Source organism: Artemia sp. Qi Xiang Cuo, chromosome 14 (assembly GCF_049724085.1).
Source record: "Artemia sp. Qi Xiang Cuo chromosome 14, ASM4972408v1, whole genome shotgun sequence".
Classification (NCBI taxonomy): Eukaryota; Metazoa; Arthropoda; class Branchiopoda; order Anostraca; family Artemiidae; genus Artemia; species Artemia sp. Qi Xiang Cuo.
The window spans coordinates 18,745,667-18,763,491 of record NC_142807.1 but is presented as its reverse complement, the minus strand read 5'-3'; the positions used below and the strand labels follow the sequence as shown (position 1 = coordinate 18,763,491).

At 36.1% G+C, this 17,825-nt stretch overlaps 1 protein-coding gene across 1 annotated transcript in view; it reads left to right on the top strand.

The window, feature by feature from the left end:
* Nucleotides 1-17,825, top strand: part of LOC148944232 (b(0,+)-type amino acid transporter 1-like) — a 98,153-nt gene that overhangs the window by 66,472 nt on the left and 13,856 nt on the right. The window contains exons 7-9 of the mRNA XM_089099874.1: nucleotides 3,866-3,989; nucleotides 13,579-13,682; nucleotides 16,432-16,528. Of these exons, the coding sequence (XP_088956000.1) occupies nucleotides 3,866-3,989; nucleotides 13,579-13,682; nucleotides 16,432-16,528 (325 nt within the window). The remainder of the gene's footprint in view (nucleotides 1-3,865; nucleotides 3,990-13,578; nucleotides 13,683-16,431; nucleotides 16,529-17,825) is intronic.

Here is a 17,825-nt window from a genome sequence, read left to right as displayed (position 1 = left end):
TTTTTGTAAAATTCTTAGGGAATTTTCAAAAAATTGAAGGACATCATAATTTTAGTGGCAGATCCAAAATTTTACGGGGCTTTACGCTGGAAAAGCTCCTATTATAGAATATTCTTCCAGTTTGTTTACCAGAAAATAAATAAAATGCATTTCTTACTGCTGAGTCTGTATAATCTTAGACATTTATATGCAGTGTTACCGCCATACCAATTATTCTCCTTTCCTTTTTTATTCTTTAATAATAATTTCTGGTCGTTTTGAGTTTGAATTATTGTAGGCTTCTATTTCTACTGATCTTAAGTTTAATATGGACTTTACTTTTCTTTAAAAAAATCTTTCTTTTTCGTAAAGTTTTCGTAGTGTATATATATATATATATATATATATATATATATATATATATATATATATATATATATATATATATATATATATATATATATATATACATATATATATATATATATATATATATATATATATATATATATATATATATATATATATATATATATATATATATATATATATATATATATATATATATATATATATATATATATATATATATATATATATATATATATATATTTATATCGGCGCGTACAAACAGCTCCTCTCATTTGATCTGCCATCAGCGGTTCAATTACCCTGGAACACGTATTTTGGCAGAAACTTTCTCAAAATGCTTTGAAACCAACTTGAGACTTCGAAACCTATTTTTAATTCCTAAAAACATCTAATAATAACATTACACTACTAACTACCGATTTTCATGTATGTCTTGGAATAAATTAATTTAAAATTAGTTTCTTCAAAATTAGTGTTCCAACGTTGAAGCCAAGTTTCGCGTCCAAGAGAAATCTGACTTGTCTACCCGTGAAAAGATCTGATACCGCTTATGTTTCTATCTGCAAAAACGTTCTCCGGAGCACTCGCACCCCGGTCCGGGTTTTCATAATGGGTGAGATAGGGAATGATCATACTGGATAATTATATGAACTGTGGTTAACATCAAGTATAATGAAAACGAAAATGAAGCAATATAAAACATTCATGCAAAATGACCAATTGTGAAAGCACGAAACTCATATAAACTCGTAAATCCCTTACTTTGGAGAAAATCTTTTTCTTACAATATCTCTGGTAAAACTTGGATGCTAAAAAAAAATAAAAGGCATTACTTTGGTGAAAATTGACATTTTTGTACCAAAGTATATATCCATTTGAGAAAGGTTTCGTTTTATTTCATAAATTTACAAAATGTGTCCCTTTTTTGTCCTTTCATCTCCTAAATATTTGAAATATATGACTTTATGCCCCTTTTTTGTCATTGTGTTATGCCATACATTCCCGGCACATGGGAATATATCCTTTTGACATAAAATGTATCCAGTTGGTAACCCTGCTCAAAAGTATCTTACAAATATTTAAGTTTGAAGTCCAACTGCCAGCAGACATGATAGTTCTTGATAAACATGGCGTCTTTTGATTTACATCACTGACTTGAGGTAACAAGATTTTAAGTTCCACTGGAGCCTATAGTGCAAATACCCTCCTCCTAAATACGAAATTTTAAGCCCCCTTGCTTTGTTCCTTACCTAACACTGAAAGTTTTAGCTAGGTATCCCAAGCCCTTCCATGATATTGCCTAGGTAGTACTTACATCTTCTCCCTTCTCCAAACTCAAGGTTGTTGGCCCATGTAACCCCCGACACCGTCTGTTTGTCATTTTTGGTAACCTGGGTAGACATAGTCTCTTTGATCTACAGAATTACTCCACCTTTAATTTCTTATAGTTTCGAAGGTGCTTATAGTGCCAAAACATTAAGCAGATTGGAGACAAATAGATTTTAGCTTCTCTCTTTGTGCACTCTCTCCCAATTCACCGTTTGGTGTTCACTTGCCCCCTCCCTTGAAATACGCCCGGAAAGTTTAAAGTTTATTAACCCCCTTAGTCGTTCTTTTAGTACCGCAGACACGCTATTTTGATAACCTGGCAACATGTAGCGTCTTTTGGTTTACCTTCCCACTTAACCCTGAAAGATTCAAAGTCTCACAATACTGCCAAGATTTTTAGTGGAGTCAGAGACACCCCCCCCCCCCCAGAAAAAAAAAAGTATTCTAAGAATACAATTGAACATAATGTCTTTTGATTAACTCAAACATGCTTATCGTTTCATTATTCTAACTTCATAAAACTGGGAAACCCTGGCCAAGTGCATTATCTCTAGAAGTTCCAAGCTGATCGCAAAACTAAAACCAAATATGTCTGCCATTTTGCCTAAAACCTTTCTGTTGACAGTGGTAATCTACATAATTTAGGCCATTACCCTGGAAGCACTGGGGGTCCCGTAAATCCTGGTTGTCTCAAATGTCGATGTGACACCATGGGGGTCAGGGGGCTTGTAGGAGCAAAATCGGCATGGAAGGGACGCTGGTTGCATTTGCGCTACCAGGAAATTTACCGAGGGGAAAAGTGCTACCATTCATTTTCCAACAAAGATTTCAACGGTAAAATTTCTCATTTTCATATTTCCATGCATTTTTATTGCTGTATCTTGTTTTTCTCAGGGGGTATTTTCCCTGGATCTCCTTATAACAGAGTTTATATTTGGTTGCCCTCCAGTCACCTTTGGGTGATAAAGAGGTCACTAAAGTTTTCAATTTCTGACGGAATGAGCTCCTTCCCAAGTTTCTATGACCATGCCTTCCATACGAAGTGGTCGGGGAGCAAAAAAATGAAGGACAGTGCACGGGAGGCACATAGCTTTTTACTGAGGCAACGCTACTTAATTGCCTCTGACAATGCTAGTAATGCTAGTATGATGATTTGCTATTAAATATTATTAAATAAAAAAACAAGTTTTTTCAACTGAAAGTAAGAAGCAACATTAAAACTTAAAACGAACAGAATTTATTCCGTATATGAAAGGGGATGTCCCCTCCTCAACGCCTTGCTCTTTACGCTAAAGTTTTTTATAGTTTTAAAAACTAAAGTTTTGAGACAGAGTCAAACTTTAGCGTAAAGAGCGAGGCGTTGAGGAGGGGACAGCTCCTTTCATATACGGAATAATTTCTGTTCGTTTCAAGTTTTAATGTTGCACCTTACTTTCAGTTGAAAAAACTTGTTTTGCCCATGTAAACAATGGGCAAAGCTTATAACTTACAGCCCTTCCCCTGGGAACTGTGGGGTATTAAGCCATCCTGAAAGACACATTAATTAAATTTTCGACGATGCTGAACAAAATGGCTATCTCAAAATTTTTATTGGCTGACTTCGGGAAAAAAATGGGCGTGGGAGGGGGCCCGGTCACCCTCCAATTTTGTTGGTCACTTAAAAAGGGCACTAGAACTTATAATTTCCGTTCAAATGAGCCCTCTCACGATATTCTAAGACTACTGGATTGATATGATCACCCCTGGGAAAAAAACAACAAACAAACAAATAAACTACAAAATTCCACATTTTTGCAGATAGGAGCTTGAAACTTCTATAGTAGGATTCTCTGGTACGCTGAAGCTGATGGTGTGCTTTTCATTAAAGTTTTATGACTTTTAGGGTTGTTTCCCCCTTTTTTCGAAAATTGAAAAAATTTTCTCAGGAGCGTAACTTTGGATAGGTAGGACTTAAATTAATCACTCGTATATATTCGACATCAACATAATAATTTCATTCTTTGATTTGTCTATTGGTATCAAAATTCTGTTTTTTAGAGTTTCGGTTACTATTGAGCCGGGTCGCTCCTTACTTACAGTTCGTTACCACGAACTGTTTGATCTATCTTATGGTCCAAATTGTTAACTAACTGTGAATACAAGCTCCTAGATTTTCCCAAAACTCTGACACTTGCTTTTCTTGCAGGAATCTCCCTCGGTCGATTATCATTGGATTGCCATTAGTTACTGCGAGCTATGTACTTGTCAATGTTGCATATCTGGCTGTTTTATCACCTACCGAAATAATAACCTCTCCAGCAGTTGCAGTGGTAAGATTTTTAATGCTGAAATTCGGAACTTGAGCCTTTCTAACTTTCTTAAGCATTTATAACTAAGTCTATTTCTGTATTTTGATGTTTTAAGCTGAAAAACTTTATTTTCATAGGCAGAGCGATAGCGAGGCCTAAGTAAAGAACGATGTGGGAACAATGGATTATTTAATTTTCTTTTTTCTTCATCTCCATACCCGGGCATTTCGTATCGAAGGAGTTCTCGTAGAAAATTCAAAAAAGGCTCATTCGATTGGAAATTGGAGTAGCTAGTGCCCTTTTTAATAGTCGAAAGTGACTGGAGGGCAACTACCCCCCTCCCCCCCCCCCCCACGCTCATCATTTCCCCAAACACATCCAATCAAAATTTTGAGATTGCTATTTTGTTCAGCGTAGTTGATTTCCAGGTACAAAATATCTTTTTGAGGAGGACACTCCCCCACAACCCTCGGGGCAAGGGTTTTAAGTTATACCCTGGGGGCATATAAGGTTTTTATTGAAGGCGTTGTCGTAGAAACTTCAAGACAGGCTAATTTGATTGGAAATTCAAAGGGCTAGTGCCCTTTTTAATAGTCAAAAGTGATTGGAGGGCAAATAGCCCCCCCCCCACGCCCATCATTCCCCCGAACACATCCAATCAAAATTTCGAAATAGCCATTTTGTTCAGCGTAATTGATTTCCACATAGGAAATATGTTTTTGAAGAGAAAAATCCCCCACAACCCTCGGGGCAAGGGTTTAAAGTAATGCCCTAGGGACATATAAGGTTTTTATAGAAGGAGTTGTTGTAGAAACTTCAAGAAAGGCTCATTTGATTGGAAATTCAAAGGGCTAGTGCCCTTTTTAATAGTCGAAAGTGATTGGAGGGCAACTAGCCCCCCACGCCCATCATTCCCCCAAACCCATCCAATCAAAATTGTGAGATCGCCAGTTTGTTCAGCGTCGTTGATTTCCAGATAGAAAATATCATTTTTAGGAGGACACTCCCCCCTAACCCTCGGGCAAAGGGTTATAAGTTATGCCCTGAGGGCATATAAGAACGATGTTGGCAATTTGTAATTTTTTTCCTTTAGAGCAGGACACTTCGTATCGAAGAAGTTGTCGTAGAAACTTCAAAAAGGGCTCATTCAATTGGAAATTGGAGTGGCTTGTGCCCTTTTTAATAGTCGAAAGTGATTGGAAGACAACTAACACCCCTTCCACGCCCACCATTTCCCGAAACACATCCAATCAAAATTTTGAGATATGCATTTTGTTCAGTGTAGTTAAATTTCCAGATAGAGATTATGTTTTTGAGGAGGACACTCCCCCACAGCCCTCAGGGCAAGGAATGTAAGTTATGCCCTGGGGCATATAAGGTTTTTATAGAAGGCGTTGTCGTACAAACTTAAAAAAGGCTTATTTGATTGGAAATTCAAAGGGCTAGTGTGCTTTTTAATAGTCGAAAGTTATTGGAGTGCAACTAGCCCCCCCCCCCCCACGCCCATCATTCCCCCAGACACATACAATCAAAATTTTGAGATATCCATTTTGTTCAGCGTAGTAAATTTCCATATATAAATTTTTTTTTTGAGGAGGACACTCCCCCAGAGCCTTCAGGGCAAGGGTTGTAAGTTATGCCCTTGGGGCATATAAGGTTTTCATAGAAGTCGTTTTCGTAGAAACTTCAGAAAAGGCTCATTCGATTGGAAATTCAAAGGGCTAGTGCCCTTTTCAATGGTAGAAAGTAATTGGAGGGCTACTAACCCCCCTCTCAAGCCCACCTTTTCCCCAAACACATACAATCAAAATTTTGAGATAGCCATTTTATTCAACGTAGTTTTAAGTTCTGTAAATTAGGTCTTTTAGGATGAAAAGCCCCTCACAGCCCTAAGGGCAAGGATTGTAAGTTATGCCCTGGGGGCATATAAAGTTTTTATAGAACGCGTTGTCGGAGAAACTTCAAAAATGGTTCATTTGATTAGAAATTGAAATGGCTAGTGCCCTTTTTAATAGTCGAAAGTGATTGGAAGGCTACTAACACCCCTTCCACGCCCACCATTTCCCCAAAGACATCCTATCAAAATTTTGAGATAGCCATTTCGTTCCACGCAGTTAAAGTTCAGGAAATTATGCCTTTCAGCAGGACACTCCCCCCATGGTCTTCAGGACAAGGGTTATAAGTTTTGCCCTGGGGGCATATAGGCTTTTATTGAAATCTTTGTCGTAGAAACTTGACAAAGGGCTCTTTCGATTGGAAATTCAAAGGTTTAGTGCTCTTTTTTAAAGTCGAAAGTGATTTGAGGGCAACTAGCCCCTCTCTCTCGTCCACTTTTTCCCCAAACACATCCAATCAAAATTTCTAGATATCCATTTTATTCAGTGCTGTGGATTTCCAGATAGAAATTATGTTTTTGAGGAGGACACTCCCCCGCAGCCCTCAGGGCAAGGGTTGGAAGTTATGTCCTGGGGGCATATAAGGTTTTTATAGAACGCGTCGTCGTAGAAACTTCAAAAAGGGCTCATTCGATTGAAAATTGAAATGGCTAGTGCCCTTTTTATTAATAGAAAGTGATTGAAAGGCAACTAACACCCCTTCCACGCCCACCATTTCCCCAAACATATCCAATCAAAATTTTTAGATAACCATTTGGTTCCACGCAGTTTAAAGTTCAGGAAATTATACGTTTGAGCAGGACACTCCCCCCACAGTCTTCAGGGGAAGGGTTGTAAGTCAGGGCCTGGGTCTGACTTGTAAAGGTTATAAGTCTTCAGGGCCTGGGGGGCATATAAGGTTTTTATTGAAATCTTTGTCGTAGAAACTTGAAAAATGGCTCATTCGATTGGAAATTCAAAGGGATAGTGCCCTTTTTAATAGTCGAAAGTGATTTGAGGGCAACTAACCTCCCTCTCACGCCCAACTTTTCCCCAAACACATCAAATCAAAATTTTTAGATAGTCATTTTGTTCAGCGTAGTTAAAAGTTTTGGAAATTAGGTCTTTAAGGATGACAACCCATCCCCCAGAACCCTCGGGGCAAGGGTTGTAAGTTACACCCTGGGAGCATGTAAGGTTTTTATAGAAAGCGATGTTGTAAAAACATCAAAAGAACCCATTCTATTGGTAATTAAAAGGCATAGTGCCCTTTTAATAGTTGAAAATTAGTCAAGTGAACCTACCCCCCCCCCTCTCACACTCACAATTTCCCGAAACACATAAACTAAGAAAGTGGAGGTATCTATTTTGTTCAACGTAATCGAAACTTCTGGAATTTAGGTCTTTTAGGATGATAACCCCATCAGAGCCCTCAGTGCAAGGGTTGTAAGTTATGCCCTGGGGGCATATAAGGTTTATATAGAAAGTTGTTTTAGAAATTTCAAAAGGGGCTCATTTGATTGGAAATTAAAATTGCCCTTTTTAATAGTCAGTAGGGAGTGGAGAGTAAGTAACCCCCCTTTCACGCCCACCATTTCCCCAAACACGTTCAATCAAAGCTTAGAGATAGCCATTTTGTTCAACGTAGTTGAAAGTTCTTTAAATAATGTATTTAAGGATGACAAACCCCCCAGAGTCCCCAGGGCAAAGGTTGTAAGTTATTCCCTGGGGGCATATAAGGTTTTTAATGATGGAGTTGTCGTAAAAACTTCAAAAGGGGCTCATGCAATTGGAAATTGAGATTGATAGTACCCTTTTTAATAGTTGAAGGTGATTGGAGGGTAACTAACCCCCCTCTCACGCCCAAAATTCCACCAAACACATCCAATCAAAATTTTTAGATAGCCATTTTGTTCAACGTAGTAGGAAGTTCTGGAAACTAGGTCTTTGAGAATGACAACCCCCCCCTCCCCCCCTAGACCTCAGGGCGAGGGGTGTAAGTTATCCTCTGGGGGTATATAAGGTTTTTATTCAAAGCGTTGTCATAGAAACTTCAAAAGGGCTCATTTGATTGGAAATTGAAAGGGCTAGTACCTTTTTTAATAGCTGAAAGTTATTGGAGAAACACTAATGCCCCTCTCACGCCCACCATTTTCCCAGACACATCCAATCAAACTTTTGAGATAGCCATTTTGTTTAACGTAGTTGAAAGCTGGAAATTAGGTCTTAGAGTATGACAACCACCCTCACAGCCCTTAGGGTAAGGTTTGTAATTTATGCCCAGGGGGAATATAATGGGTTTATAGGAAGTGTTGTCGTAGAAACTCAAAAAGGGCTCATTCGACTGAAAATCAAAAGGCCTAGAGCCCTTTTTAATAGTCGAAAGGGATTGGAAGGCTTGAGATTTTTATAGTAAAGATCGATTTGGGTATAATGTATTATTTTTTTTGTTGTTGTTGTTGTTTAGACCAGGGCACTTTGTATCGAAGGAGTTGTCGTAGGAACTTCGAAAAGGGCTAATTCGATTGAAAATAGAAAGGGCTGATTCCCTTTTTAATAGTCGAAAGTGATAGGAGGGAAACTAAACCCTCTCCCACGCCCACCCTCCCATTTGACTTTATTTTTTAAAACTAAATGTTGCCATAACTACTACTACTACTACTACTGCTAATAAAAACTGCAGCGCCGAGCCACCGGGGTTCAACACAGCTACGCACGCTCCTCCTCCACCCCAATCTATTCATAGCCTCCCTTTTTACACCCGACCACGAAGTTCCCATTTCCTTTAAATCTTTCTTTATGACGTCATCCCACCCCAGATGGGGACGACCTGCTTCCCGTTTAGCCCTAGACGGCTGGCCGAAAAGAACAATCTTTGGCAATCTGTCATCCTTCATCTGCAAAACGTGCCCTAGTCATCTCAACCTTTCTTTCATTACAGCCCTAGAGATTGGTATCGAGCCAAATTTTTCGTACACCCTAGTGTTTGACATAGGGTCAGTCAGCCGGGTACCCAGAACATTACGTACGCCATTTCTCTGGAAAACATCTAGCAAATCTTCATCCGCTATTCGGAGCGTCCATGCTTCAGAGCCATATTTGACCACTGTCATCACTGTAGCTTCTAATATTCTAATCTTGGTTTGCAGACTTATCTTCTCATTCTTCCAGATTTTTTTAATTGTGAAAAAACATCCCGAGCCTTGACTGTTCCACTGTTAACATCTTTACGGCTTCCCTCGTTTTGACTTATAATACTATAAAGGTAAGTGAATCTGCCCACCTGATCAATCTTTTCGTTTCCCAACGTCGTCACGTTTTCACCTTCGCTTATTCCTAGCCTTATTGACTTAGGCTTCCTAACATTAATTTTCAAACCAATTCTAGCACCCTGAAATCGCAAAACCTCTAAAACTTCATTCATTTTGCTCACACTTTCATCCAGGATGCTTAAATCATCAGCATAATCCAAGTCCAGGAGACTTTTTCCTCTCCATTTGATTCCGTGGTCTCCCATTGCCTTTCCTCTGCCCGTTTAAACAAAGTCCATCAAAATAATCCATATAAAGGGGGATAGAACACAACCCTGCTTAACTCCTGATTTAATACAAAACCAGCTGATAACCTCATTTCCTACCTTAACCGCAGCAGTGTTATTCTCGTACATAGCACTAATCACCATACAAGGATAAAACCTTTACTAAAGCTCTTCTATCAACGGAATTGAACGCTTGCTCATAATCTATAAAACTGAGGACCAAAGGTGTTTGAAGATTCAGGCACTTCTCAATTATTAGCCTAAGAGTGAAAATTTGGTCGACACATCCTCTACCTTTTCTAAAACCGCACTGATCTTGTCTTAAAACTTATTCTACGGCATCTCTCAATCTAAAAAGTATCATATTACTAAGTAATTTACCATCTACAGAAACCAGACTAATCCGTAGATAGTTACCAAGATCATTCTCTTCACCTTTCTTATAAAGTGGCATGATCATGGTTTTCCTAAAATCGTTAGGTACTTCCCCTTTTTCAAAAATCATATTCATAATCTTCAGTAACTTATTTCTAACCTCAGAGCCACCATATTTAATAAACTCATTTACCACCCTATCAGCACCTGGAGCCTTATTATTTTTTAACCCTTTTAGTACTGTTGCTAATTCCTCCTCACAAATCTTCCTTCACATCCAAGGTATCAAAACTTTTTCATTTTCCCCTATATTCTTTCCTGCAACTCTATCTCGGTTAAGCAAATTTTCAAAATGTTTGGCCCATCTCTCTTTAGTTTTTTCCTTATCGCTAATTGCGACCCCATTCCTATCTTTAACTAGGCCAAGTCCGGATTGACTACTCCTTCTCAATTTGTTAACATTCAAGTACAATATTTTAATATGATGCCGTCTAACTGCATCTTCCAGATCCTAGGCAAGTTTATCCATGGTCTCCACTTCACACCTCCTTAGTTCATATTTTAATGCTTTCTCCACTTTCTTTACATTCCTTTTGTTTTCATATGATCTATCACTCAGATAATTCTTGTACAAGTTCTTTCTCCTTTTTATTAAACATAAAGCTTTTTCACTAATACTCTTAGCTGCAGTTCTAGCTTTCTTCCCTAATATATCTTCAGCAACTTCGCAAATTATTTTTCTAAAATTATTCCAACCATCTTCCACATTATCAAATTTTAAACTCTCAAGTTTAGAATTCAACTGTTCCTGGAAAGTTTCTCTCAAATTCTCATCCTGGAGTCTACCAACATCATAATTTCCCGGGAGGTAGTTACCCTTCCGATATTTCAGCTTTAAATTAACCCTTGACCCTACTAGATGGTGATCTTTACTTTTAACATCAATAACGGCACTCCTATATACCCTAGTATCTTGTATTGATCCTGCCAGTCTTCGGTTTACTATAGCTTAATCAATAAGATTTTCCATCTTAATATCACGTGAAGACCGTGTCAATTTAATAGCCATTTTATGACCGAACACCGTGTAGACTTAATCTACATTGTTATATCTATAAAAATGAAAACACCTGTATCCATTATTATTTTATTTTCATAGACCAAATTTACCTAGGCTGGGATACCATATATCCCTATTTCTACCAACCTGGGCGTTAAAATCTCCCAGTAATAATATCATATTTCTACCTGGGACCCTGTCTATTTGCTCTTGTAACTGCAAGTAAAATTCATCTGAGTCACTAGTATCTCCGTCAGTCGGTTCGACAGGGGCGTATACTACTATAACTGATACCCTGAACTTTCTAGTCATAAAATCAGCAATTAGTATTCAATTATTAATACCTTCCCAGTCTAAACAAGACTTAGCAGCTTCCTTATTCATCATGAGCCCTACTCCCTGTCTATGTACCCCATTCTTCCTGTCTGAGTAAACAAATTCTATATCACCTAATTTCATGCTTCCTACCCCTGGAATATGAGTTTCCGAAACTCCTAATAAATCCAGTTCGAATTGTCTGAATTCGTTAGTCAAAATGTGGATACGATAGTCATTTTTTAATGTCGTAACATTCCAAGTTCCAATTTTCATGTTCTTTAAATCCTTGAAATTATTTTAAATAAGTTTTTCAAAGACAAGTAAAAAACTCCATTAAACAAAAATTAGCAAAAACAAAATCAAATAATCTACCAAGTGTGAAACTACCACAAATCAGCATTGATAAATAAATGAAACCCAAAACGAACAGAAATTACAATAAATAACCAAGTCAAACTCAAAACGAGCAGAAATTAACATAAGTTGGGCTCAAAACCCCTATGCCATCCCAAGGCCAGAACATAATTTGCACTTTACTGAAAAAAATACAAATGACTGTGAATTGTCAATTTAATATACATATACTGAAATTTAGTAATCAAAATATTAATATTCTTTGATTTATTAAAGTTATAAAAGTTAAAACATTTATATTTTTTTCAGTAAAGTTCAAATTATGTTCTGGCCTTGGGAAGGCATAGGGGTTAAAATAAAACATAGCTTTAAATAAAACGTCATTGCAAACAATTTTCCTTATGACCCCTCAAATGTTTGAATATTTTGTTAGTCTAGCATGTTGATTTTAGAAAAAGTAAACCAGATTAAATTTAGCTCAGTATAAAGTAATAGGCCTACCTGCTTCACAACGAAGATTCTCTATTTTTCACAGTAACAAAATGCCAATAGGACGACTCAAATAAGCGCAAATTTAGCATTATTAAAAATCTTAAACTTAGTCATGTAATTCTAAATAAACTTCTTTCAACACAAGGTTTTAAAGTGATGGTGCTGAGGACCAAAATGCAGTTGGTGTGTCCATACATAAGTCAACCTTTTTTATATTTTTAATCCAATACTTTTCCAATTTCCAAAAATTTAGGAGTTTCCCTTAATTTCCTCTAAAGAAAATTGGGCTCTCCAAAACATCCTTGGAAATAAGCGTTCGTATAACTTCTTCTTCTTATGTTTGCGACTTCAGCGGATCCAGTAGGAGCTTAATATGCCTTTGAAATTTCAGGTATACTTTCACTGATTTTTAGGTGATTCTAATTAATTCCCAGAAAATATCTGCCAGTTGATAAAAATCAGCATGCTGCTAGTAATAATGGCGTCTTTTTAGGATCATTATCATCAATCTTTAAATTAACCAATCAACCAATTGTATATACACAAACACTAACATGAAACACAAGTCGATAATCTTCTTATTGATAATTTTTGGGCGACTTCCAAGGACCCAATTTCTCTGTTGTGGAAATTTGAGATAGTGCAAGTACTGGAGGACTGTTTGTTTGAAGTCCCTGAAAACTGTTGTAAACACACTATAACTATATGATTTTTGGTGGATGAGTGAAAAAACAGTTCTTTAGCTTAATGGAAACACAGTTCCCTCATCCATTCTAATCACCCCTGAAAATGTATAAAAAAATTTGCTGGTTTTGTAGTATATTTTCCGACGACAAAATTTAAGTGAGTCATACTTTTTTTTGTCTTATCAATAAAGCTTCTTGTCAGTAAATACTGATAAACAAATACAGTTAGTACTAAATTGTCAAACTTACTAACAACAAGATTCATTAATAACATAGAGCATTATTAGTTTGCGATAAAATACAATAATATTACAAAAATAAAATTATGAATCTATTCACTCAACATATGTCCCAATCCTAGGATATTGCAAGCAATGGAGGACTGTTTATTTGCATTTTCTGAAAACTGTTTAAAACGCACTATAAATTTGCGATTTTGGGGGAATGAGTAAAAAAGAAAGGTCTTTTACTATTTTTTATTAGTTTAATGGAAACACGATGCCCTTACCCAATCTAATCAACCGTCAAAATGTAACAAAAAAGCAACTAACCGCCACTATAGATGTCGCTCGATATATTGGATCTCGCATTGACATATTGGGGTAAAAGAATGAAAGTAATTTTTAACAAAGAAATAATTGAGAAAGATTATGGGGTAAAAAATAGATTACAAGAAGTTTAAAAAGCTTAGAAAATCATGATTTGGTTAAACGAATACAAAAATTGAACTTGGTTTGGGGCGGACAAAATTAGAAAAAAGTCAAAACCGCTGAACTACAAAGAAATATGGCAAATAATAAGGAACATTATCTAAATCTATAGATTTCATGAAAGGATGATGAGCTAGAAGGCTTTCTCTCCATTGTATATGACTGGTATTATACTTTATCTGAATGTACTTATTATATCCCAGGATTGGGGTAACCGTCTGCTTGGACCTGTTTCATTTTTGATGCCCTTAGCTGTCGCGCTATCTACTTTTGGTGCTGCAAATGGATCACAGTTTTCAACCGCGAGGTATACATATTAGATTGTAGAAACTAATAAGGCTACAGACTCAAGTAGTTTTCTGGCAAGTAAAGATATCTGCCTTCTTTGGTCGCAATTTGTGACAATTCTTGCGTTATCGTGCGAATCCAGAAACATAGCAGAGTCTGTTGTCTTTATGTTTTGAAAATTTGAAAAAAAGCTTTTTTTGGCTGAGTTTGATTTTTTTAATTAATTCGTAATAAGTAAAACTTAACGTCTTAATAAAGAAAACTGAACTTTGACCAACATTGACCGAAAAGATCTTAGTTGACGAGCCTGCCATATAATTAAATTGCCATGTAAGCTATTTAATTCAAAATACTGGAAAAGATCAATTGATATATCAATAGTATGACCCCTATTTTTCCTAAGGCAATTGCCCTAAATTATTTGACTTAGCCATTAGTCACAGGTAGGCAAGGCCGTATCCAGAGGGGGGTTTGAACCCCCCCCCCCCCCGAAATGTCTGTCAGACTCGTAAAAATGTAACAGAAATGGATATAAACAAATTTTGTACGCCTTTTTTGAGTTTTTTAAGTAACCCCCCCCCCTTAAAATTTTTTTTTGAGTAAAACCCCCTCCGAAAAAAAAATCCTGGGTACGGCCTTGCAGGTAGGTCTAAGTAGAAAAGGTGGTCGTGCTTGGTCTTGGTTATCTGATTAGCCAGGAGCTCTTAGGGATAGTTTTCTATGCCGGGAGTGGGAGTGAAGCCAGTAGAAGTGGGGTCGTCAGCCCCAGATGTTCTAAAGGTCTACAAGCAGAATATATTTTAGACGCTTCCTATATTTTCTCTTTAAAAATCAAAGCTTTGAAAAATCAAAAATTAATTAAACTCTCAGCAATTATTTTTGTTATTTATTAAAGTATCAGTCAACTTTCATTATTTATTTTCTGTATTTTTGGTTATTAAGGTGATTTTATTTTTATTTTTATTTTGTGTTTTGGCAAATAAAAGCCAAATACATATAGTTTAAAATATTCCTAGCGTTCGAAGCATATCATTTTCAATGAGATGTAACTGACACTTGAGCCGTTTAGAGAGTATGAGAGGGAGGGGATGGGGACGGTAGCACCACTGTTATTAGTAAAACTTGATAGTCTTGAAATATAACGTTTTGTTAATGACAAATAAAAAACACACCGGCCGGATATAAATTGCTCCCAGCTCACGTTTGTGGTAATGTTCTCGTCTCTTCTTTTGCGTTTGAATTAATTATTCGTTTAAGTTTCTGTTCATTTTAGGATTCATTTTTTATCTATATTAGCTCCTTAATCCATTTGTAGTAACTGCTCCCAGTGACTCGAGTTTGAATTATTATATGAGTTTAGTTTTGGTCGCTCTAGGTTTTGAAATGGTTCTTTACTTTTCTTTGAAGAACTTCTATTTTTGAAAAACATTTTTTTTCATTAATTAAAAAAATGAAGTACGACAATTTAAATTCTGAAAAAGGTCTTGTTTTCGCTTCACTTTTAGGTTTTTTGATTCCGCAGCTTTTAGGGTTTTATTTACTGTAAATGCTGTTTGTGTTTATTGTGATTTTCTTTTGAATTTTTCTTTACTTTTTTTATTTTCAATTTTTTGCTTTGCCATTCTGGAAACTATCAATTGACAGTCCTTCAATAGTTAACTAGGTTCTGAGACCACGCAGGCCGAAAATTATCCTCGTTTGGTTTGGTCTTTTTTTCCATTTTTCTTTTATTATTTTTTTTTTTTTTACTTCAGCTCTTTGTTTTTTCGTAGGTCAATAAGGAAAAATTTTACTTACAAGCAAATTACCTAATCTTCAGACCTATGACTACTCATTTGGCACAAGCGACAACATTTTAAAGCTTTTTAATATTCATCACTAAAATGATGTCAACTTGAAAACTAAAGACTTTAAGTGTCTTTACCTATTCTTTTTTTGTTTGTAGCCAGCGGCCTGGTGACGGCGTTGTCAATTAGTTCTTTTATTTTACTCAGATTGTTGTTGTTTTTTTCTACTTACTTCTTTTTTATGCAGTTACAATCAAGCAAGACGTATTTTGTCGGCTAGTCAGGTTTTCCAGCCAGTTAGCTAAAGAAAAAAGTTCTTGTAGGTTGTTATACGGCAAAAGTATAATTTAGAAGACCATGAATCAACCGGTAATCTTGGTTGAACAGTTATTTTAATTATTATTTAGCTTTTAATTCACTGGTGTTTGGATGAATTTTCTGAGAGATTATACTTGTGGTGAAAACAAAATTACACTCGGGTGTAATACTAATAATGAATCTTAACCTTAATTTTGTCAATTAGACTATATTAATCTTTCAAGTGTTTTTAATAGTTGAGCAATCTGAAGGAAGATCTAAGGCAATTTTTTGTTAACAAGGAAATATGGAAGGTTAGAATTTTGTGTTAACAAGGAAATATGGAAGGTTAGGAAATGAGTTTACCTATCCGTGTTTTGGTTTTGACAAAAATTTACAAACACATCATGCTAATACGAGTAGAAATACTTGGAAAAATATTAGTGTTTGCCATAGGCCTAGGCTTTTCAAATCAAGTTCTTGCCCTTTCAATTTCCCCTCTCTCTAGACCTTTAATGTTAAAATGAACAAAAACAAGGATCATTTATAATTCATGGTTTTTTGTCAATTGATGTGACTACAGTTTACGTTTCTTTGTCAAAACACATATAATGTCGCTTAACAGTTATTTCCCTTAGTTTGCATATACGCTTTATGGGGAGCATGATTTTTAGTTTATTTCAGACTGTGTTATGTAGCAAGTAGAGAAGGTCACATGGTTGATGTTTTGTCGTACGCTCATATGAAAAAACTAACTCCAACCCCTGCAATCGTGTTCCAGGTAAGCATAATCGTACATTCATTTATGAATATCTTTTTTCTGATTTTTTGGTTTAATTTTCGTACTTTCTCGTTTTTATTTGGTATAGATTTTTTTCAGAATTTGTTAAGACTCGATACAGACTCTAAGACTATAAATCAGAACTATTTTGATTGCTGTTGTTGCTGATTCTTATATTAAAATAAAGGACTAAACCAAAAAAATGGGATTATTAGTTTAAAAATAATAGTTTTTATGTTTTTTAATGTAAAAATGAATCTTTTAAAAAAAAATATAAGAAAAACGGTTTCAGATCAAAATATTGGCACTAATCCTTCATGGCTAACAATGGATATTTAATTACCGTTTTTATTTAACAGCACTGATGGAACAGTAAAAGTGGGAGAAGTGTATTGGCTAACAATGGATAGTTAATTACCGTTTTTATTTAATAGCACTGATGGAACAGTAAAAGTGGAAGGCTATTGGGTAACAATGGATATTTAATTACTGTTTTTATTTAACAGCACTGATGGAACAGTAAAAGTGGGAGAAGGGTATTGTAGTTTTTTTCGGTGGGTGTATCTGGAATCATCAAAAGTTAATTTTTGGGGATGAATGGTGTATATGTTTTGGCAAAGACGTCGATATAAAGCAACATTTCTCAGCCTTTTTACTCTTCCTAAACCTTTGAAGTCAGATACTTTTCTTAAGCATGGACAATAGATACCATACAGTATGTATTTCAAAAGTTGTCCTTAAAGCCACTTGGGTTTTGAAAACTGAGCTTGACTAGTGCTATCTTGATTTTCCAGAAACGTATTCGCTTCCAATTGACCCTTACTGTAGTAAGTGCTTATTCTAAAAATCCTACTTTTCCCTCTAAATTTAAAGAAAAATGGTCGAGGGAAACTGAAACGAATGCACAGTTCTGTATGAAAAATTTGTGACAGCAACTCAATCGTATCCTGAAAAGTAAGAGACTGCTCATGCTTCAAGTCACTGCAATACTGCTTTATACTCGTGGGACTTGGTGCCCTACCAACTGAGCTTGAACGCAGTAGATACAACGTCCATATACGCTTTCAGCGAATACCACCCTATACGCTTTCAGGAATTATCGCTACTTCTTTTGAGGAGAAATAAAAATTGGCTATAAAATAGTTATTCTCATTCTGCCTCAAACGCAGGATTTTCTGAATAATAGGCACTCTCTTAGCCGCTGAGCATCCCTTACAGTTTTCCTTGGACGCTGAGCAGAGATTTTCCTTTACCAAAAGAATACACACTCTGAAATAAATGCACTTAAAGCATCCTT